Source organism: Tubulanus polymorphus, chromosome 12 (assembly GCF_964204645.1).
Source record: "Tubulanus polymorphus chromosome 12, tnTubPoly1.2, whole genome shotgun sequence".
NCBI lineage: Eukaryota > Metazoa > Nemertea > Palaeonemertea > Tubulaniformes > Tubulanidae > Tubulanus > Tubulanus polymorphus.
In genome coordinates, this window is record NC_134036.1 from 8,218,925 (window position 1) to 8,242,428 (window position 23,504).

General features: G+C 40.0%; 2 protein-coding genes and 1 long non-coding RNA gene across 4 annotated transcripts; all 3 read left to right on the top strand.

The window, feature by feature from the left end:
- The first annotated feature begins 1,564 nt into the window (after window positions 1–1,564).
- Window positions 1,565–18,485, top strand: LOC141914100 (uncharacterized). Its single transcript, XR_012620700.1, has 3 exons — window positions 1,565–2,229; window positions 17,604–17,853; window positions 18,317–18,485. It is a non-coding gene; the product is annotated as an uncharacterized LOC141914100 (long non-coding RNA).
- On the top strand, window positions 2,975–13,311 carry LOC141914144 (uncharacterized). Its single transcript, XM_074805411.1, has 6 exons — window positions 2,975–3,683; window positions 3,846–4,002; window positions 7,633–9,995; window positions 10,133–11,727; window positions 11,791–13,172; window positions 13,293–13,311. Exons 3-6 carry the CDS (start codon window positions 7,745–7,747, stop codon window positions 13,309–13,311), a joined length of 5,247 nt encoding a protein of 1,748 aa, XP_074661512.1. The 5' UTR covers window positions 2,975–3,683; window positions 3,846–4,002; window positions 7,633–7,744.
- Window positions 18,486–21,423: 2,938 nt separating the features above from the next.
- Window positions 21,424–22,868, top strand: LOC141914258 (U-actitoxin-Bgr3b-like). 2 transcript variants are annotated; one of them, XR_012620743.1, is made up of 4 exons: window positions 21,424–21,594; window positions 21,704–21,774; window positions 22,105–22,201; window positions 22,508–22,868. XR_012620743.1 is itself a non-coding variant. In XM_074805522.1 (4 exons), exons 2-4 carry the CDS (start codon window positions 21,705–21,707, stop codon window positions 22,546–22,548), a joined length of 213 nt encoding a protein of 70 aa, XP_074661623.1. In that variant the 5' UTR covers window positions 21,424–21,594; window position 21,704; the 3' UTR covers window positions 22,549–22,868. The 2 variants fall into 2 exon arrangements, 1 of the variants encoding a protein (XP_074661623.1); XM_074805522.1 differs by having other exon boundaries at window positions 22,105–22,197; window positions 22,499–22,868.
- Window positions 22,869–23,504: the final 636 nt, after the last annotated feature.

Sequence of the window (23,504 nt, forward strand, 5' to 3'; positions counted from 1 at the left end):
GATAAATCCGAGTGTGGTGTATCTAGAAGTGTTAATACAAGTTGTTAAATGATATTAAAGATTATATATAAGATGGTATGTTTTTTTAACTCCGTTCTATTTGTGAAGAGAAAGCTGTTTCTTAGTTGCTTATCCGTGCTGATTCCTTGGTTCTAAAAAAAACATTCTATCGGTTCTAGACGGCGGTTTCTATCAAAATAATTTTTAAGGAACCGCGGTACATGCGCATCTAATTTAAAAGATTTTTCCCCAGACCCCCTACTTGGATTTGTGCACCTCCTCCATGGAATCCTGGATCCGCCGCTGCGACGTGTATTGGAGAGGCGTCGTAAAACTCCTCGATTGGTGAGAGGGGCTATATTCTTAAACAGCATTTTCCAAGTTGAAAATCTTTGAATTTCCTTATGCCATCAACTATCCCAACATTCGACCCCTGGATCGGTCTCATATATTATGCTCGGTGTGTGTGTCAATGCGAGTTGGTTCGAATCCCACGCTGTTTCTTGGGCCCAATGTTTCTTCTAGTTTTTGTTGTTCTTCTCGAAAAGAAGAACCCGACCGGTGGCGCACAGGGTGCGTTTAACCTTGATTTATAAAAAAAATATTACACCGCAGAAACAAAGTGTATTCTATTCACTTTGGATTTAATCTAGCTCACCTGACCCCGCAGATGATTGATTTTGAATGTATGTATCGCCGCCAATTTCGAGAATGTTCACAAATCTTCAAGCGAAACGAGACGACAATGAGAGCCAGCGCGACACTGTTCCGGAGATAAGACATGCCGATCGATACACTACATGGGAAGATTCAAATTATGTATCGGATGTAGCCATTCCAGCTGGAAGTGGACGAAAGGTCAATCCTCGTATAGGCATTATGTCTGCTCAAAAACAGGTAGGTCGTCACACCGACAACGCGCTTATTACTTACTCATCAATGGATCATACTCCAGATCTGGGGCCGGTTGCATATAGTCATGGCTTATATTCAAGACTTATATTCAGCCGACCGACTTAGTTCTATAGCCAATCTAACACCTTAAGATTTGAGACCACTTTTGGACGACTGTACGATTCGCGCAATATGATGTGATGTCGTGTACTGTGGCCCTGTTGATTGGTTGATAAGATCTCCTATTCCGGTCTGCAGCCGTTATGATAAGTTTGATGATATTTTTAGGTTTGGTTAAAGGTTCCTGGTTTGCCTCATCAACAGCGATTAGTGACAGAAGACAGACGGTAGAGTGCGCTGCTAGATGCGGTTCTTACGGCAACTGTAGATCTATTCCGAGCTTTTGTAACTAGGAATGAATAAGATCCCTTAGATAAAAACACTTTCGGTCCAGTAGCAAAAATAAGCTTAAGACCAGTCTAAGCGCATTTTGGTTCTACAACCAAATATGATACCGGTAACCTAAAACCAGACGTATTTGTCAATACGTTTTCTAGGGCCCGGACCAAAGTTTTACCGATAATGAGTTAATGAAAATCCACATCCGGTTTTCTAAGACAGGAAATAAATAACAGTTAATAGAATTCTTATCACTTTTGTTATTGTTGCCTTTGAGCTAATGTTGAACTAGTATCCGTATACAGAACTTGATTAAGTATCGAAGAAGGGAATTGGGCGACAGAACTGGATGAACAGGAACATGGTGCAGAGAGGAGGTACACGTGAAGGGCTTGGCTTTCATTGGAGTTATTGGGGTGATAAATTAGTAGTTTGCATAGAGGGAGGGAAGCCAGAGTTCAGGGCAGTGGCTGAAGTTAGTAAACAACCTACGTAGATGCTTACGTCGCACATAAGACACTGAATAGAAGATAGGTGAAAGTGACGTGAGTATCTGCGTAGGGTTGCTGGTTATAGCGGCAGCCTTGAGCTCTGGTATGGCTAGGAAGTAAACAAGTAATAAACTGGTGACGTATAACATATGTAGAAGTATACGTCACGAGTAACATGAAATAAGATAAAAAGGGAGGGTCAGCACAGTAAGGGGGAGAGAGATGCTAGAGTGGCGGAGAAGCCTAAAAATACGAGCTGTAGGAAGGAAAAAGAATTGTGCGGGAAAATAAAGAAAGAACGTAGACCCACGAGAAGAGTCTTTATTATTCCGGAGTCAGAGGGATATCACTTATCGGATTAATCGGAACCAACAACGACAACACGAGGGGAGAACGCAACGTGGCCCCCACAACAATTGGTTGAGAAACTCAACCCCACAACAGAGTAAGTAATCACGCTGAAGGCTATATCCGAATTCCCGCCCATCCATTAACCCGGCATTATTAGAAGTGAATCGGAAAAGGCGCAGTATCCATGACGATGAGCGTCGAATTTGTTTTTTGTTCTAAGCCTTTTTAGATCATTGATAAAAAAGACAGTCACTTCACTAGTCACTTCTAGTGGAATAGGGTTGACCCGCTCCCTCTCACTCCCTAGATCCGTCCCTAGGACATAATTTTGTCACACATCACAAAACGACGAGGCGGGAGGGAGAGGGGGGGGGGGGTTATAGCCCAACGGGTACAGATTATTACTGTGTCCATCCTGTTTTTTAATCCGCTCTTTACAGATCAGATTAATCTCCATTTTACCCCCGTTTAATTTCATATTAAATTTTTGAATAATTAAATTGCGACGGATTTGTCGTGAATCGTGTGTGTGTTTGTGTGTCCTACGGTCGTGTTGTTTTTATATTCATGTCTCACACGATGCCTGAAGCCGTTTTCAGCTTTCGACGTTTTTCCGCACAAAATCGGAACGAACGTCGTTTTAAAAAGTACGTTAAAACTTGCACGAATCAGCTTATTATCTATATATCGATAGAACTGTTTTATAACGTGGTTTCTAACTCGTGGCAATTTCGCGCAACAACTCATTTTTGCACGACCCGAAACTCTGGGATATGATGAAGCATGGTACAACACGTTTCATGACGATATTCAATTTTTTATTACACGCACTTTAACGAATGATTCCAATCTGGTTTTAATATAAATGTTGATTTCATGTAAAAACTGTTGACTGCCCAAGTCGAATCTTTTGGGACCGTTAAAATGTGTCCAACGTGAGAGGGATATCCGAGTTGGATATTATGTACCCTTTAAAACAGTGTCACAAAAATATTTCAAACATCCGCATTGAAAGGTTATCTCCGAGTTGAACGGTTCCGACTCGGGCGGAGTCTACAGTAGAAATATTATGCAAATGAGGACAACGTCGTTGTATTTCTTTCACAGACGAACTTCAGAGGTTATTCTAGTATATTCATCCCCATTGCGCATTGTTTTAATAATGCAAAGCCTTTTCGATCAGATATTAGAAACAGGTTTTATGCAAATGAATAATGAATACGCCTGCGTTCATTAGATATTCAATCTTATACAGCGTTTAATTCTTTATTAATTCAAGTGCCCAGTTGGAAAGAAAATGATAATTATTATTTACATGATGAGAGAGCTGCGGACGAGCAGAGAATTAGTGAACGGGAAAATAAATGCCTTCTGTTTGGGCCAGAAAATGATACCTACGCAGCGGCCGGGTCACTTTGTAAACTGAATCAGTTCATTTCTTTAGCTGTCGTTTAGCTATCGTACTGGTATGGTCACAGAAAGTTATGTTTAGAGTAGATAGGCGGTCAACTTTTGCGTTCAGCAGACGGAGAAACAGATAGAAACAAGGTATCCATTTGTTTGCCTTAGGGTAAATAGGGTGAATTTATATGAAGTACCAGTATTACCGTTTACCCGACGAAGCGCTTGTAGCGAAAAATCGTGCTTAAGACAAATTTAGTTCTTATCATTCAAGATAATATTTGTCTTCTCTTTCGTATGAGCTTTCAGTTTTCCTGCCGCCACTGCCGCTGCTGCAAATATGTATGAAATTCACGTCACTGCCGAGGGCGATATAAACTTTGATTGCGCATTGGTGTGCACCAAAAACCCGCTGGAAATGGTGAACAAATTCGCAGACGACGCCACAGCCTGCGGTTTATATCAGGTACGCATAAAAATAGAAGAACCATTTCACACGAATAAAAACGAGCGTTTAACTAGTTATCAGTATTACGAGTTTCACAACACACTACGAAGCGAATCGGATCGGATTTTGATGGCTTCGAAACGGATCGGAAACTCGGTCGTCTGGCGCATTCCGTGCTGAAGAAAACAGTGTCCAGACTGTACTTCGACAGGGAAAAGGAAAGACCCGAACGCGACGAATCCTGACTGAGAACTGAACTTTATTATAAACTCGAAAAACACGAACACTAAATCACATGATAAAACCGGTTTAACAATATCACTCAGAATGCATTTATATCATTGGTTCAATTTCCCGTCAATAAATATCACATGATTGAACACAACTCACAGAAAACAAATTCACGTGAGAATCGTGACACTGAGACAAGCGTGTGTGCCTTGTAAACCGTCGCCCCTTAGTGACCACACTTCAACCCAACGGACATGTATCAACCACAATTAACAAAAAATAGAATAATAGAAAAAATAAATAGAAATAAATAAATAAAATATAGCTACATAGCATCGATAACGGGTTTCTGCGAATGGGAAGCGTACGAAGATTTCATCGTAATAAATCTAGCCCATGAGATATGACTATTGCCAAGAAGCGCAACCTAATGCAACATTAAGGCTGGCTTAGGTCGACAAGCAACGCGACGCCTACCGACCCAACTGGGTTTATCGCCGATTAGCGGCAACTAGCGGCCTACGAGAGGTCGCCAGTTGCTGCTCTATCGCGGTTCGACATAAGCCGGCTTGCGACGACAATCCGACGCCTACCGACTCGTCGCAAGCCGTATCCGGCTAGTTGCCCATGTTCTACTCCGGCCTACGGTAGGCGGACAGTTGCTTTCGATCGCAACCGACATAAGCTCATCTTATGATCATTGTAATGATTTGCGATTATTTGGTGTTAATGATTACGAATTTTTTGTATTAATCTAAATATTTTTTTGTCTTAACCATCGAAATTTTTTGGAGTAGATCATAACGATTTTTTGATAAAAGTGACTGATTCATTCATTTTGATAATCGAGAATTGAGTAAATGTAGGAAGATTATCTATTATACGTTCTACATTTCAAGGTGATATAGTTCTTCGCATAATTGTAATCATAATCATAAATAATTGTTGCGGCTACTTATTACGATTTTTTGAGTTAATCATTAATATATTTGGGGTTCGTTTTTACGAGTTTGTGGGTGAAATCGATTCGCAAATTTTCTAAGAAAAAAAAATTTACTGATCTTTTACGTATCTGAAGCCAATATTTGTTTTTTTTGTTATATCAAATCTACTCCTTTGCTACCTGGAAAACCACCCCTTAAGGCATTCACCGTTGCGGTATTGAATAATGTCTTGGAAAGTGTGCTGATAAAATGTCTAATGCCTGGTGTTTGTAATTGGTTTTCGATTAAGAATGTCTCAAGTGAAGCACTGAACACGTTTGAAGTGTGGACGATCAATTTTTGAAAGTGTGCTGATTAAATGTCTAATGTCTGGTGTTTGTAGTTTATTTTTGATTAAAAAAATGTCTCAGCCGAGGCACTTGAACACATCTGGAACGTGGACAATCAGTTTTTCTCCGGTAAAGTACTGAACACAAAACAATAAATAGTAGCACGATGTACTTCACGTATTATTAGAATGACCATCCAGGCGACGGATTGTGATAATAATTCATCTATATTTTAATTCAGGATAAAGAATATCATTATATATAAATATATCTTTGTGTCATTGTCATTTCTCGTGGTTTTGGTGTAACTACGTTTGATGGTTTTCATAGGTGGATTCATATTCAGGCAGTTGTATTTTCTGGTTGGGGCGAATCGACGCACCATCCTTTCCATTGCCATATCGCTTCTGCAATTTTCTTCAAAGGGCGACCACTCTTCTCGATGCCGTCAATGGTGATGATGTCATAGGGGGAATTTACGGAGCGGCCATATTCACTATATTTTCAATATATGTCGACACGTAATAATGAATTTGATTGCATTGAAGCGTTGACTTACAGCCGCATAAGCTATTGACCGGGTCACTGACCACGCCACATTACACCTCTATTCGTACGTACATTATATATAGCAAGCTTACTTATGGTGAATATGCGTCTGGTATGGGTTTCCCCACTTCCAGCGGAACCTCGTTACAAACAAACTCGAGTTCTATGACTAAACCAAAACCACGGACAGGTTGCTGACTTCAGATTTCGTTACGTTTGAAGACAGTGTATAATCATCGAGGATATCTTCGCCTTTAAATAGTGCACGGACAGTTCGAATTGTGAGAAAATCGGACACTTTAACCGCGGGAAGAGCAATTTTGCACTCCAGCACAAAGCTCCAGTTAGACCATGCCGGGATCCGAACCCACTGCAGAAGACAGTTCTAAAATGATCCACCAGATGGCAGACACTATAGGCACCAATAAAATAGATAAAAAAATGTATCGTTCATTTTCAAAGTCCTAGTGAAAAAGGCCCTTTTTGTTAGGGCACATGGCCAATCGTAAATTTACAGTAGATGAGGCTTCATTGCTCATCTGAGCCGGTATTAGTAGCGGTTCTGAAGACGAAATAAGCTCAAATGAAGAGTAATCCGCTAGTGAAAGTGAAAATGATGAACCAGGAAGTGTAATACATTTTTCCGCCGATCACCGACCCCCGGATATGTACACCCCAAATACTGCCCCAAACCCATTTGGGGTGTACTCGGTCTCGAAGCCGGGGAAATCGAAGGAGAGTAAGAGGCGTATCAATGAGCTGCAGGGGATATAGGTTCAACAGGCCTAGACGAATTCCAGTTAGAGAAAGGCAGCCCCTTCCTCGTCATATTGATGACTGTAATGCTAATGAATTGAGACTATTCGGCCTTACCGATGAGCAGATTGCGGTAGAATGTTCGTGCAAAATTGCGAACGAACCAGAAAATTATGTTCCCTGGCTGAAGGATTACACTGAAAATTCTGAATATTTCGGCCCAGCCCTACCAGAAGAAATCAAACCTATAGACTCTTTACTATTATTTCTATATATATATATATATATATATATATATATATATATATAGAAATAATAGTAAAGAGTCTGTAGGTTTGATTTCTTCTGAATATATATATATATTGTAAGACTTCTTCCACGACTTTTATATATTTTATCATACTCGACGTTTCAGGTCGCAATTTCCGTCTTGCTTTATTTCGACCTATGAGTTTTCATTGTAGTTTCAAATATGGCCGCGAGAAAAGTAAGTTAGTTTCTCGTCGGTGGTAATTATTACTTACGTTACGCAACAAATAAGGGGAAATTTCGGTATGTATAATGTTTATCATACTTCTAAGATTACCGACAAATGTTGTTTGTATAATGTCGTATGCTCATATCTAAGTAAAATGGGTTAACAAGTTGTTATTTTCCCGGTGCATGGTGGCAGCACCATACGGTTGATTTACACGTGTTTGTTCTAAATGCTTCCGCGGGTTGTACTCGGAAGATGTCTGATAGCCATTTGCCAGAATTTTGTTTTACCATTAGTTCAGTCACCAGAGTTGTAATATCAGTATTGTGAAACTTTTGATGCATTTATTTGTATTTTGTAGTCAATCTTCTTTCTGGATGAATGGACGAATAAACCTAAACAATTAGATATAAGAAAATCTTGTAATCAGTTTTATGTCTACATCATTGACGAAATCCGAAGTTTGAAGAACTATGTCGTGTACAGATGGGCCTGGTACAAGTGGTGGCCAACCTGGTGTAAGTCGTGCTCAACGTGATGTTAGTAATGGTCAACCCGGTCCCAGTAATGGTCAACGTGGTCTCAGTAGTGGTCAACGTCCTGGTCTAAGCGGTGATCGAGCTGGTGTAACTAGTGGTCAAAGTGATGTTGGTAACCGCAATGGCGATAGTGAAACCGATGAAGAGATACAATTTCCACATCTACCTTCAAGGGCCTTACCCCCGAGAATATCAGACGACGAGGCAAGACTTGCCTACATGGGTCTCTGCCTATCCCAGCACAAAAGAAAACACGAAATCGAAGCTCTTCGCTTAGAACTCAAGCTAGAAGAGGAACGAATGGAGATAGAGTCACAAATTGCTGAACTCAAGCTGAAATTAGGGGTAAAGCCTAGCTACAATTCGATGAATCCAAATGTTGAACCCTTCGTGCCAGGGGCTGCTTCCACCCCAGAGGCGGTCGTTAATGCCGGTGGTCATGATACTGTTGGTGGCAACCAGAGTGCGGGTGATAATGTCAATCACGGTCAGTCCGTATCAAATCAAAATGACGTAACATCAATAGTAAATGAGCTAAGAAAGCCAAAAATCGAACTGAAAACTTTCGGTGGTGATCCATTATCGTATCCAAAATTTAAACGGCAATTTGAGACATGCATCTTACAGTTTTCTGAGTCATTTGAAGAAAGACTTTCCTACTTGGAACAGTACACAACTGGTGCCGCAAATAAGATAGTTAGTGGATTCAGTCATTTGCCAGCTGAAGTCGGCTACCGGGCAGCTATGAACGAGCTAAATGATAGATATGGGGACCAAGAAACTGTTGCAAACGCTTACGTGAAACGAGCATTAGAATGGCCTAGTATTAAGGCGGACAATCCTGCCGGCTTGGATGAGTACGCCATATTTCTCACTGAGGTGCTGCATGCCGTTAGTAGCATCGATGGACTGAAAATCTTAGAGTTTTCTGATAATGTAAAACGGCTCGTTCAAAAACTCCCGTACCATATGCATGACCGGTGGCGAAATATCGTAGCTAGTAAACGCGATCTTGGCATTAGTGTACAGTTTAAAGATTTAGTAATGTTCGTATCTCGTGAAGCAAAGAAGGTGAACGATCCTGTCTATGGGCGCACAGCATTAACCAGCACCTCAAGTACCGAAAATCGGGAGACTCGTGACAAGAAAATGAATAATGGCCCGAAGCCAAAACGTCAAAGCCATTCATTCGCAGCAGTTAGCCAGCAAGTAGACGGTTTTAGTAAGCCATGTGCCCACTGTAACCGTAATGGCCATGACCTGGTTAACTGCAAGGAATTCCTTGATTTGGCAGACGACGCTAAATCTAAACGTCTTCGTAGTCTCAATCTGTGTTATGGGTGTCTCAAGCCGGGGCACCCTAAACGCTTCTGTAGAAATGTGTTGAAATGTGATATTTGCGCCAAATCGCATCCAACAGTATTACATTTTAAGAAAGCCGTGAATACGGAAAAGTTAACTTCTACAAGTCCGGTAGTAAATGTGACTCAGATGAACAACGCAAGAGATACACAATGCACCTTAGCAATTCTGCCAGTTAGACTTGGTACTGTAAATGGATCAGGATATGTGGATACGTACGCCTTTTTTGATCCGGGCAGCACCGTATCGTTTGTGACCAGCGACTTATGTGAACTGCTCAGTGCAAAGGGTCGTAAGTCGACCATGCGTATCCAGACAATTGGATCAGAATATCAACTCGAAACTTTCGCAATAAAAGACCTCACCGTTAGTAACTATCAGACGGGTGAAACGGTAAAGCTACCGAGTGTTTACTCAAAGGACGAAATATCTATACCGGAGCGGTGTTTCCCATCTACGGAGGACATTGATAAATGGCCTCACCTAAGAGGTATAGATGTTGCCCAACTCTACACGAAGAAGGTTGGAATTTTGATCGGTAACAATGTCCCCGAAGCCTATTCACCATCTGAAGTCCGTACTGCCGAGACAGCAAATAGTCCTCACGCATGTCGAACGAAGCTCGGTCGGTTGATCTGGAATTTGTATCGTAGTGACGTTATGCCTGTTGAAACCTGCAACACGATTATCGGGGAGAACGAAAGTTTACATCGCTTGTTAGAGAACTCTATCAAACTCGACTTCCCTGAAAATGTAGCACGGGAATGCAGGGAGTATTCTCAGGAGGATCAACGTTTTATGAAGATAGTTACTGAGTCAACTAGTGTGCAGGACTCTCACTATTCGGTCGCGCTTCCGTTTGTTGAAGATGATTTCGACCTACCGGATAATCGCAGCTCAGCGGAGCGCAGGCTTGAGCATCTAAAAAGAAAGTTTGAAAATGATGAGTCTCGTGTACAGTACATACAAAGGTGTTATTGCTAGAATCGGGTCATGCAGAGGAGGTTCCATTGTACACGACCAGAGAACGACCTGTTTGGTACCTACCGCATCATGCAGTTAGGCATCCGGCCAAACCAGATAAACCGAGGGTTGTGTTTGATTGCTCTGCAAAGTATCTTGGTGTATCATTAAATGACAAACTTTTGCAAGGACCAGACTTCACAAACTCCTTGTTAGGTGTACTGTTACGTTTCAGAGAATATCCTATTGCCATTAAATCGGACATTCAGAAAATGTTTTACCAGGTTAAGGTTCCGGCTGCGGACCGGGATGTCCTACGATTTCTCTGGTGGAAAGACGGTGACATGGGTAAAATTCCAACCGAATACCGTATGACTGTGCATCCATTCGGCGCAGTATCATCGCCCAGCTGTGCTAATTACGCGTTACGTCGTTTGGTCGTCGATTACCCTAACTTCCCGTTAGAAGTCAAGGACTGTATCGTTAGAAACTTCTATGTTGATGACTTCCTCAAATCGGTCGAAACGATTCCTGAAGCTCTGAAGCTAGTAAGTAGTATCAGTGATTTATGCGCTCTCGGCGGTTTTAATCTAACTGGATGGTTGAGCAACAATCGCAAAGTTCTCGAAAGCGTCGAAAGGTCGAAGTTAGCTAAAGGTATGATAGATGATGTTCTACCAACTGAGGGCGCTCTTGGTATTAAATGGTGCGCGGAAACTGATGCGTTCGAATTTATTATGCCTGACAAAGAGGTTAAACCAACACGGCGTGGTGTTTTATCGTTCATATGTTCAATCTATGATCCTATCGGCTTTCTTAGCCCATACATATTACCTGGCAAGGTATTGTTACAAAACTTGACACTGCGAAAAGCTGAATGGGATGAAACTATCAAATCAGAAGAGTCCAAATTATTTGAATCATGGTGCGAAGATATGTCTAGAATGTCGTCGTTTAAAATCCCAAGATGCTGCGTGCCTGAAGGTTTCTCAGATATAGTCGACAATCAGTTACACATATTTGCCGACGCTAGCATCCACGGCTACGGAATGTGTGCGTACATACGCTTTGTGGACTCTAGTGGTAAAATTGGTTGCTCACTCGTACTTGGTAAAGCTCGAGTAGCTCCGCTGAAATCTGTTTCGATCCCGCGTTTAGAGCTGACTGCCGCAGCCACAGCAGTGAAACTCAGTAATGTGCTTCAGAATGAGCTAAGCAGAAAAATCGATAGCGTACATTACTGGTCGGACAGTAAGGTAGTTCTTTGTTATATTCGAAACACCACATCCAGATATAGCACGTTTGTAGCAAATCGTATCGCTGTCATACGCGATGGGTCTGAAGTGAAGGATTGGCGTCATGTGCCCACCGACCAGAATCCTGCCGATTACCCATCACGTGGATTAAGTTTCGATGACGTTGAGAAAAGTCGTTTATGGTGTGAGGGTCCAGACTTCTTGCGGAAAACCGAGGAACACTGGCCAGTTGAAAGTGTTGGAGACGATGACGTCTCAAGTGAAGATTTAGAGATTAAAGCTAGCAGTAATGTTATTATGACCTCATCTGAAAGGGACGCTACCCTAGACCCTGTCGTAAAACACTACTCCGACTGATACCGTCTTCGAAGAGGTGTCGCATGGTTTGTCTCTGTAAAGGAATATTTACGCGCTCGTGTCCGTCTTCGTAAAGAACTCCAAGGCAAATCCGATAGAGAAGTAAATTCCGCTCTAGCTGAGATCAAATTGCGTAGACCTGCTGTCGGCATGATAGAGCAAGCTACAAATGCTATCATTAGTTGTGAACAGCAACGGTATTATAATGAGGAATTCCGCACATTACAAAAGGGAAAAGCGATCAAGCGGCGAAGTCCCTTATATAAGTTTGATGTATTCATCGATAGTGACCACCTGCTACGGGTTGGGGGTCGTATTGGCCGTGCTAGAATCCCATTTGAAGCTAAACACCCGATAATATTGCCTAAAATGTCGCACGTGTCTAGGCTGATAATTCGTGAGACCCATTCAAATGTTGGACATCTGGGAAAGGACACTGTCCTCGCTCGTCTACGGGATCAGTTTTGGGTCCAAGGTGGTCCCGGCCTGGTGAAATCCATTGTTGGTGATTGTGGTACTTGTCGTCGATATCAGCGTGCCTTTTGTCGTCAAAAGATGGCCGACCTTCCACAAGAGAGGTTGGGTATAGGCGACCCGCCGTTCTCTAACACTGGCGTGGACTATTTTGGCCCGTTCACCATAAAGCACCGTCGCTCCGAGGTCAAGCGTTATGGCGTGATCTTCAGCTGCATGACGTCTAGGGCCGTACATTTGGAGATAGCCCACTCTCTGGAAACTGACTCGTGTATTAACGCGTATCGAAGGTTCGTATCTAGACGAGGGCCGGTCCGTGTGATGCGCTCTGATAACGGAACAAACCTGGTTGGGGCTCGAGCTGAGTTAGAGGCTGCATTAAAGGATCTCGATGGTGAGAAAATAGAATCCGAGTTAGCAAAGATCGGTGTTAGATGGGAGCTGAACCCGCCGACTGCCTCCCATTTTGGCGGGATTTGGGAGCGACTGATCCGTTCTGTAAGAAAGGTTCTACACGGTCTAATAAAGGAGCATTCAGATAGGTTAGATGATGAGACGTTGTCCACGTTAATGTGTGAAGTGGAGTGCATCCTCAACAATAGACCTTTAACCAAACCGACTGGCGATGTGAACGACCCACCACCTCTCACTCCAAATCATCTACTGTTAGGTAGAGGCATTAGTTGCGACGCTCCGGGCTTATTTGTTAAGAAAGATCTGTATGTTAAAAGGCGCTGGAGGTGCGTTCAGTACTTGGTAGACCAGTTTTGGTCTCGATGGTTGGTTGAGTATCTACCATTGTTGCAACTCCGCCAGAAATGGCAAACCGATTCTGGCGATCCAAATCTCCAGATCGGAGACGTTGTCTTGCTCACGGATGGCGGTGCCCGAAATAGTTGGGCAATGGGTAAAGTTATCGAGACCTTTCCTGATTCTCAGAGTGCGGTCAGGTCAGTGAAAGTTAAAACAGCTAATAATGCGCTTGTGAGGCCTATTCACAAGTTAGTACTATTACTAGAGGTAGATTCACCTCGTGATGAACTATTTTATATTGCTTGTTATTTTTGAAGTTTGTATTTTATACTTTGAGCACACTTGAATATTTAGTTCTGAGTTAGTAATAGTTCTATATTATGGTTTGATTAGTTTAGGCTTAGTAACCGTTGTCTTAGGAGCATAATTCTTGGTACTCGGTTATGCCCATTGTGTTGTTTCGATTTGCAATAGTATGTGCAATCGTTAAATCAATTTTCATATTTTATAAATCAATATGCAGTGTTAGCTTTTAAGACTTATCTTAGTATTGGCACAGTATGTTAACTATATTCTAAAAGTTTCAACTTAATGACAATCAAGCGATCTGGTCTAAATGGCTGTAGATGGTATTACTATAACCTGGTTTAAGGTCTTGGGTGAATGTAAGGCTAAAATTATGTATGTAATAAGTGTAATAAGAGTCAAGAAGGTTTATGTATGCAATAAGAGTATTACGAGTCGAGCAGGTTAATAGGTCGTTTGGAAATTAGTTAACGCTCTTAAGTAAGAAATTGTTAATTATGTTCTTAACAATTTGAGGGCCGGTATGTAAGACTTCTTCCACGACTTTTATATATTTTATCATACTCGACGTTTCAGGTCGCAATTTCCGTCTTGCTTTATTTCGACCTATGAGTTTTCATTGTAGTTTCAAATATGGCCGCGAGAAAAGTAAGTTAGTTTCTCGTCGGTGGTAATTATTACTTACGTTACGCAACAAATAAGGGGAAATTTCGGTATGTATAATGTTTATCATACTTCTAAGATTACCGACAAATGTTGTTTGTATAATGTCGTATGCTCATATCTAAGTAAAATGGGTTAACAAGTTGTTATTTTCCCGGTGCATGGTGGCAGCACCATACGGTTGATTTACACGTGTTTGTTCTAAATGCTTCCGCGGGTTGTACTCGGAAGATGTCTGATAGCCATTTGCCAGAATTTTGTTTTACCATTAGTTCAGTCACCAGAGTTGTAATATCAGTATTGTGAAACTTATGATGCATTTATTTGTATTTTGTAGTCAATCTTCTTTCTGGATGAATGGACGAATAAACCTAAACAATTAGATATAAGAAAATCTTGTAATCAGTTTTATGTCTACATATATATAGCCCAATCAGGATTCAGCACTGGAAGATAAACGAACCACAATATAGGTGGAGAATCCACACCCACAACACTGGTGAAGAAACAAAAACCACGACAGTATTAATAAAAATGGTTAATAAATTTCGGAAAATTTTGAATTTAGATGCACTGTATGCTAGACGTTTATATTATGCATGTATATGTTAATAAACATGTACTAAAACATAAGGTGGAGCCAATAAGAAGGTTTCGCCACTTCAGCAATGGACGTTCCAGCTGTCATTCAGATATCTTAGTTTTTTATTTTCTTTTTCTCTTTACGATAATGACCCAGCCATGGTAATTAACATCCTGTCTGGTCCAACACTTGGCAAATGGGAATCCTCTGTCGTGAACTGTCATAGTCACCGTGTCAACTGATCAACCGAATGGCATTTTTCAGTGCTTACTCGATTTATACCTTCAATTTTTTCTATGAAACCTGGTCCTGAATTCTTTAACATCCTTGTTTGTTGTAGATCGCCGCTATACACAAATTTTCTTGACCTAGCTCTGACCTGTAAATAAAAAGCAAGTCAGTGTAGTATTGGACCGACGACAATTACATAATTAACGTGTTTGATATACATGAGCTGATATGATAAATATCAATTTTTGCACATCTGAACCAAGGGACACGTAAAATATTATAAAGATTCTCATCGTCAGAGAATAACATCAGCTACCAACTACAGAAATCAAGAACTCCGTTTGCGGTAGTTTGCAGTCACATCAGGTAGAATATTCGCTGGCAATACACCGGGCTGAAAAATGTGCAAAGTGACACGGGTCAAGTTTGCACGAGGTGCACGGTAGGCGAATCTTTCGTCGTAATTGCTGACAGAAAAAGAATATCATTTTTCCCTTTCATAAACAAATAAAGATAGAAATCGGAAATCCCTGGCAAATAAAGATCCTATTAGTTTACATTTCTATGAATATTAAATTAAACACATCAGTTCTTCACAAATTTACTATGAAATTATATTGAAATATCATTATCAGCAGCTGTTTTCTCCTTTCATGATTATTTAAGAGCGATTACACTTATTTCTAAGCCACTCGATTGCTTTCGAATAACGGTCCACGATTTATTTAAACCGCATTTTGTATCTGGATTTCATTTGTTATTTTCACAGCGAAATATGGAACTCTATTTAATTGCGGCGTTCACTTTGACAGCATTGTGCGTCTTCTCGGCAGGTATGTTGGTACGAATTTGGGCTGTTTCCTTTATTCTCTGGAAGCAGTTTAAATAATTCGTTACTTCACATTTTTGCAAATGAGGACAGCAATTCAAACTTAATCGATTTAAATTTTGTTTTGATGATACTGGTCTTTAAGTTTATGTTTCCCTTTCCTATTTTCATTTTGTTTAAAACGGGCAGATTGCGCTGAGGTCGCAAGAAGTAGATCTGATTACGAAAGTGTCGTTAACGTGGTAAGTATAAAACGACAACTGATAAATATCAGGATCTGTTTTCCTCTGAATTCCAATACATAGTTCTTCACACATTCTTTATTTGAGGTAAAACGGGTTCCCAGATTCTGATGAACTAACACCAAATTCGTATAAGGTTGTTTGACCCCTCCCCGCGCGACATTTCGTACCTTAATTTTGTAAATAATCAGTTGATTTGAATTCATAATGCATCGGCCTTTCGAGTGCTGCCCGCACACTATAAGCAGGCATCCCCTACTGGACTCTTATGCAAATAAATTGGTAATGACATCATAGCTGCGTTTCTGAACGTCGTCAACGTTTCCCCACAAAACGCGAAGCTGACGAATAGAGGAAGCTACTGACGAATGACGGACGATAGCTTCGCGTGGATAGAAGGTGTGTTAGACAGGATCGAAACATGAATACCAATTCTAAATCCGAGTATCAATATTACAGGAATTCACACCCCCGAATAATGTTTGGCCCGATGGAAACATACCTTACGCCCTGATAGTTCCTACGGAAAGCATAATTAGTTCTTATCATTATAGTGCCATCTGGATTAAGATATCAAATTGTCTGATTTGTAGTACAGTTTAAATATGGTCAGACTTCCACTTCTAAGCCCTATCGCTATTGATTCATCGCATACATTAAACGGGTACTGTGCGTATGTCAAGCAATAAGTTATGCCATTTTCTATGTCTGCACTTTTCTGAAATAAATCTCCTAATCTAAGGATCCTTTGTTGCTTAGGTTATGAGCGTGTCACAGCTCAACTAAATAATCATCGTTTCCGCTTTTCGGGAACTAATCAGAATTTTTCTTTCGTAGTTTTTCGCCATTGTAATTCATATCGGTTTAATGTACTTTCCTTCACAGACGATCCACAAAAAGCCCATATACGAAAGGCATTGCAAAGTTTTTCTGATACCACACCACAGTTAGATCAATGCCTAGTCATTGGATTAACTAGTGACGTGATTTCTCAGTCTAGTTCGACTCGCCAGCTGGTTTTAAAGATCAGTTGATTAATCGCACTGACTTCAGATAAATAAACGTGTCGGCGAACTAAACTAAACTGTGCTGAACAAAGGCCCAGTTTCATGAAAGCGTAACCTATTCCATTCGAAAGCTCGTTTGATAATATTCGAATTTCAAAGCCTTAGAATCGATTTTAGATTTCCTAGAAAGTGAACTAATTTTCACTACGATTGCATACCGGTTATATTACGCGAGACCGCGTTATGGCCTTGTCAGAGCAAGAAAGGAACGAAGGAGCAAAGTTAGACGAAAAACATAAAACTGAGTATTACTTAACTTCCCCCTCCTCTAGAAAACAGATTTAGAAAAAAAAACATTTACACCGTGTTCATCTTTTTCTCTATAGAGGTTGTGTGAGTGGTATTGGTTACTGGGGTAAGAAACTGATCGGTAAAATAGGCCTAAAAAGTTTGTCGAGTTTTTTGCAGCCAAGCCCTTTACCACGAAATCTTACACACCCACGGATTCCGACACGAATGGACGAAATTCGGCTGCGAAAAATACTTGAATCTTAATAGCCCGGCAGGTAAAAATATGAATGTGTTAAGTTATAACGAGAAGCATGCATCTTGATAATATAATGAGTACATTTTCAATAACAAAAAAGTCCTAAAAGTACGGCTCTCACAGCTGTGGTACCCGCACGAAAATTCAGCTACGTTTTGACCTCGATTATATGGCTGACAAATCTTTTGAAAATCTAAATACAATGTCATCATTTTTACAGATAATTCGAACTTGAAAAACAGTTGGGTTGGTACCCCTCTCAACGTGTACTCTGTCATGGCAACACCGGCTAAATTTAAGCTTTTACCCGATGTTAAGGCGAAGATGGAAGAGGCTTTGGTGAAACAGTATCCGAATAGTGCAGAGAAACAAACCTTAGCTCATTGGCAAAGGCATGAAAATGGGGATCAGTTTCTGGGATGCGGAGAGGATAAGAAGGGCTTATGGCTGTAGGCACCAAGCTTCAAAAGGTAAGAAAAAGCCTAGATGTGTCCCCTTTAAGTCACAATACACTTCATTGCCTTGGAGGTTTTCGATGAATAAATCTGATTTAACATAAGAATGGATTTGTTTCAACCTGAATCGGGTTGTTGTATCTTCACTGGGGTAAACCTGCCAATTCTATTCTAATTGTATCGGAAATAGCACGAATTCACAGCGGTAGATTTTCTGATGGTTTCTCACGTCGAATGGATGCTGCAGCATACAATGAGGGAAACATTCTCGACTTTTGCAAAGGAATTCCATGATTCTTAAATCACGTGCAGTAGTATTATAGTAGATGAGTAGGTTGTCCGTTGTCAAAATAAGTTTATTTTCGATGAACTTTGATTGAATTTTTAGACTCCCCAATCCATATATAATCACAATACCACCCAAACACGCAAACAGTACTTTCATTATTCTATTCCGATAATAATTGATTCGTTTAAGAGAAAAGCTCATTCAGATTGAAATGCAGAAGAAATGGGGCTTTCTACTAGCAAACCTGCTGGATCCTCCTTTGCCATGGTTGATATCCTCGATTGGAACAGTAACACTATACGGTTTCTGCATAATTCAATCCGCACAATATTTTTAATATATAATATAATGATGAAATAGAGCCATATGGGTTTCAACGTATGTTGCTCTGCAGAACAAGTGAATTATAATGGGGATGCGTCTATAATTTTGATGAAATGTTTATACGCCAAAACATGTTAATTTATTCCATATTTGGGTTTAGGCTTATCTCGTACAGTCAATTCATCACATAGTCTGTTGCTCCTCTGAACAAGCGAATAAACGATATCATTTGTTAACATTAGAAGTGCAATTACCAAACTACGTACCTCGTCCCATCGACTATGATAGAAAAAGGCAGACACCTGGGATTGAGTAGAGAAAACAGGCTTTGTGATATATGTAACTGTGTGGAAGACGAGCAGCACTTCATCCTATCGTGTAGCAAATTCGACAGTCTCAGGACGAAATTTGATTTGGTAATTGGTGATACAAATGATATAAATATAATTTTTAATGATATAGGTAGTCAATCGGTAAACTTGGGGAAGTATATCCAATCGGGATTTGAATATTATATTTGATTTTATGCTTGACTTATATTGTACAGTTCGCTATGTCCTATGCACTCTTTCTTGTAAATATTTTTGTAATCCTAGTATTGTATATATGTATTATATTGTTTTCTTCTAATTCGCTTTTCATTGACGATCATGTCATTTGATTATGATGAATAAACAAACTTAAACTTAAACTTAAACTTTGTGGAAGCCACGGGTAATATTCCTTGGCGAAGAACTTAAACTGTTCGATCTATTCGCAATCGAATTTGTTCGGACAATTTGAAAAGTAAGTGGTGAATACCACAGGGACTTGTCACGATTGATAATGGATGAGACCAATGATGGGGGTACCAGTATCCCTGCAAGTGTTTAATAAAATAACAAGGGTGGCAACAAATTGTCAATCTGACAATGACTTCTCTACTTCAATCGACTGTAATTCCAAAAATTCTCAACCGATTCACATGAAATAAGGCTTCCAACGAGCCTTTTACCACAAATCTACGACAATGATCTCACAACGAAATCACCTTTTTTTGACGAGAGATAGCTCAAAATGGAGGTCTACCGATTCTATGGTGGACAGCAAAATGGCCGTATTTTCACTTCAAGCGATGATTTCTATGTGAGATCTTAGAGATAACCCAAACAAACCATACATTTTTTTAAACTACGCGGTCATACCTGTACGCTAATCTCGTTTATTTGCATTATCCACGCGATGGGTGAGCTCACAAGCTTTTGGAAAATCTTTGGAAATTTTTGGAATTACAGTCGATTGAAGTGGAGCGTCATTGTCAGATTGACAATTTGTTGCCACCCTTGTTTTTTATTATACAGGGATAGTGGATCTGGTCATTGATATTGCTTTTATTCATTTACTATCAATTATGACAAGTCCCTGTGGTGTATACCCGTGGAGGCCAAACGAACTTTGAAAGCCGGTACCGGGAATTACCGGCCGGGGCGAACAAAATATGCAGCATTGCGTGACATGAACTCGTGATCACTCGGGTACGAATTCTAGGCTCTATTAACAGGGCCACCATGACTTCATGAGTAGCGCTGTGATGTCAATTTTTTTGGATACAGTATTAGTTTACAATTCGAATTCCTGCCCATTGATTCGATTATATGTTGTTTGCCTCAGTTTGCCCACTATAATTTTTTTCAAATCCGTTTATAAGCGTTGCACTGATCTATACAATGATTGACTTGCACTAAATTTCAAGGCCCAATTCTTCTCCACGTCGACACTATTTGCTACATAGTTTCCTATTGATATGTATATGCTCTCATAATTTGGATGACATTTTTGCCGAAACATATTAATATTTATTCCATATCTGCGGTTATAGGTTTTTAAGTTAATCTGGTACAGTCATGGTGGCCCCATTGCTCGTCTGAACTGGTGATTTAATGAACTTGTGAATTAATGAGTAATGCTCTTAAAGTTTGGATAAATTTGATGCAGACAGAAACGTGTTGATTAATTTGATAATTGAGGTTTAGTTTTATCTCAGCCAATAACTCATCACTCTAACAGCTTGTAAAATGAATAGATTTCCATCTGTGAGGAAATTAGTGAACTATAGCCTACCATTGGCAGTCCAGTGAGGAAGTTCATGACGATGTCTCAATGATTTTCCTCATTCAACGCGACCATGACGCCTAATTCCTAGAAAATGACCTAATTTCGTTACTGTACTATTTACTGAGACTCACAATCCAACCCAACGCGCACAAAGACTGATAAAATTTCTCAAATTATCCCCGAAAGCAAAGCTGCCCATATACCTGCGCACCCGGTCTACTGTGGCAGGGGTTGGTGCAGTGGCTGGGTGCAGCGATGCCATCAGGTTCGAATCCCTGCCGTGGGAGGATGATTCAACCCTGGGTGAGCATTTTGCTGAGTGTAAAATATGACTGTCTGGAATTGGATTGAAGCTGTATTGGATTGCCATGATTAAGTTGTAAGCTGTATCTAAAACACCTGTAAGGCTCGCGTGATAAATTGACTGCGCGAGATCAACTTTAACCTAGATATCGAATAAATCATTTTCGACACATTAACATACCTATCATTCAAATAATGAGAACCATCAACAATAATTCACGATATAGCAGAGCTAAATTTTGCCATATCCAGTATCAACACCACAATCTAAAGGCAAAATATGTAATCTATTTCTTTTTTTAGAAACAGGTTTGCATAGGCCAGGCGCTTTTTCAAACCAAAAGACACGAAAAGCAAATACGTCTACGGCAGATATTACTATCTAAAAAAAGACATTTTAGGCCGTTTGTAAAAATTCAGAAATCCACATGAACCCCCCCCCCGAACAGGGCCAAGGTTTGACACGTGACACATCCTAACAGAAGTCATTAGTCTATATTTGTCTATATTATACAATATAAATAATCTATATTGTATAATATTAATAATACATCAAAGATTTAATTCAGTCGATATTGAAAAAGCCGGTTACTGAAGCAGGATCGAAATTTAATAGATATTTATTTCTAAAAGCCGCTAACATGTGTTTCCAAAACGACCATAGAAGGATAACGATTTTGTGTAATATCGTGTAAAAACACGACAAACGAAGGACTCTGTTCGAGTGTATCCTCACTGGTAACGAGGTAAGTGAAGCTATAGACGACAAGCTCAAATATTTCATTGCATAATTACGTGTAGATGTAACTTCGAAGAGATGCAATTCAGTCAAACTGATTGAATCATCTATTTCAGAATGTTTACTAAAACTATTTTCATCGCGTTGGCCTTGTTTATGGTCATTGGAGCTGTCGCGGCAACTGAAGGTAGGCTTTAATTACTCGATTTAATTGCTACTAAATATGCTTTTTTAATTCCACAAAAACTTAGGTTCATGCTATGAAGCCTGATTTGGCACAGGGCAATAGTTGAGATCGTACTCATTCAGTTCACGTGTTGTTCGCAAACGATATTTCGACCGTCTTACAGCAGTCGACCGTTACTTTTTACTTCCGGATTGCCATCTTGCACTTATGTCGGACGCGATGACGCGCTGTTATGTTCACGAATGAAGTATATAAGGCCGAAACTCGCGGGATTCGAACCTGCTTGGTTTCGGGTCCGGCTGTTTCTAATAAATCCGAGCTTATTTACAGGTGTGCGAAGGGTGAAGAGAGGAACCCCATGTTGGTGCGGTAAAACAAAGGGTGTATATTGGTGGCTCGGTAACCCTTCTCCGTCAAATTGTTGTAGGTATTGGGATGAGGCATGTTGCCATTAAAATCGGAGCTGGGGAGATGTGCAGATATTGAATAAACACGTATATATATATATATATATATATATATATATATATATATATATATATATATATATATATATATATATATATATATATATATATATAAGTAAGGTTTACCAGTAAGGTTTCCAATCATGCAAGTTGTCCATCCACCACTGAGATCTATATCTCTGTGAAAAGTTGCTCCAACAATGTTTATAATGACCAGAAACACGCATAATGCCTTGTGACAGTACACAATATTACAGCTTTTTTAGAGGTTTGTAAACTGCTACTGCACGATCTATCGTCATCATGACCAGAATCCAGATGGATACTTGCTTAGGACAATTAGCGTGGAAAGCTTTCACTATACACATGGATCTGCTGAACTTCACGTGAGCTACATCCATCAAATAAAGCACCTCGACACTGAATATCGCGTATAAATCCGCTATTTCTAAAGCTAACATATAGAAATGACCAGAACTATATGACGATTTCTTATATGTCCCCAAAACGATGATTATCAAACCAATCAGACTTAATAGAGGAAACACGTATGCAGAAACTCAGGTTGAAAGTGAACGGCATCGTCCACCCATAAATCTTTGTCCAACACATTTCACTCTCAGAGATATAAGTATAAACCATATTTTCCTAGAATAAAAATGAAAAATATGTCTCAATTAAGTCCATATGTATTTCGCTTTCGTTTCCGCGCCGAATACCCTATTTATATGATATGATTGTGGTATATGTAATGTAACCTAAAAATCATAGGAAAACATGTGTGTTGCGATTGGGGAAATATAGTAAAATCACGTGTCCTAGCCGAAGATGCAAACGAAGTGTCGTACGCATACGACTAACGTGTTTATCCGGTAAACGATAAGATTGATGTAGTTGACTTTGGTCAATTTTGCCATTTTTTGACCCCCGCCCCTTGTACGATCGTTGCTTCTTATTTTATCGACTCTCTCCCAATCAGTACGTACATTTAAAACTACCACCCCTCCCCAACTAAACCAATGAGGTGGCAATGATGTAAAATCAAGTTCAATGTTCATAATGTGTATATACATTGATTCCTAGTATGTGTTATGTGACGGGTTCTGTGTGAGTCGATGTGCACTACGTCATCAATATTGGCGTTTTAGAAAAACTATGACAATTGTAACTTTTGGCATTTATTTTGTGACTAAATATATTTCACAACAACTCTTAGTTCGTTTTTAATTGATTTTGATGATAATTATTTTTTCTGATGATGTT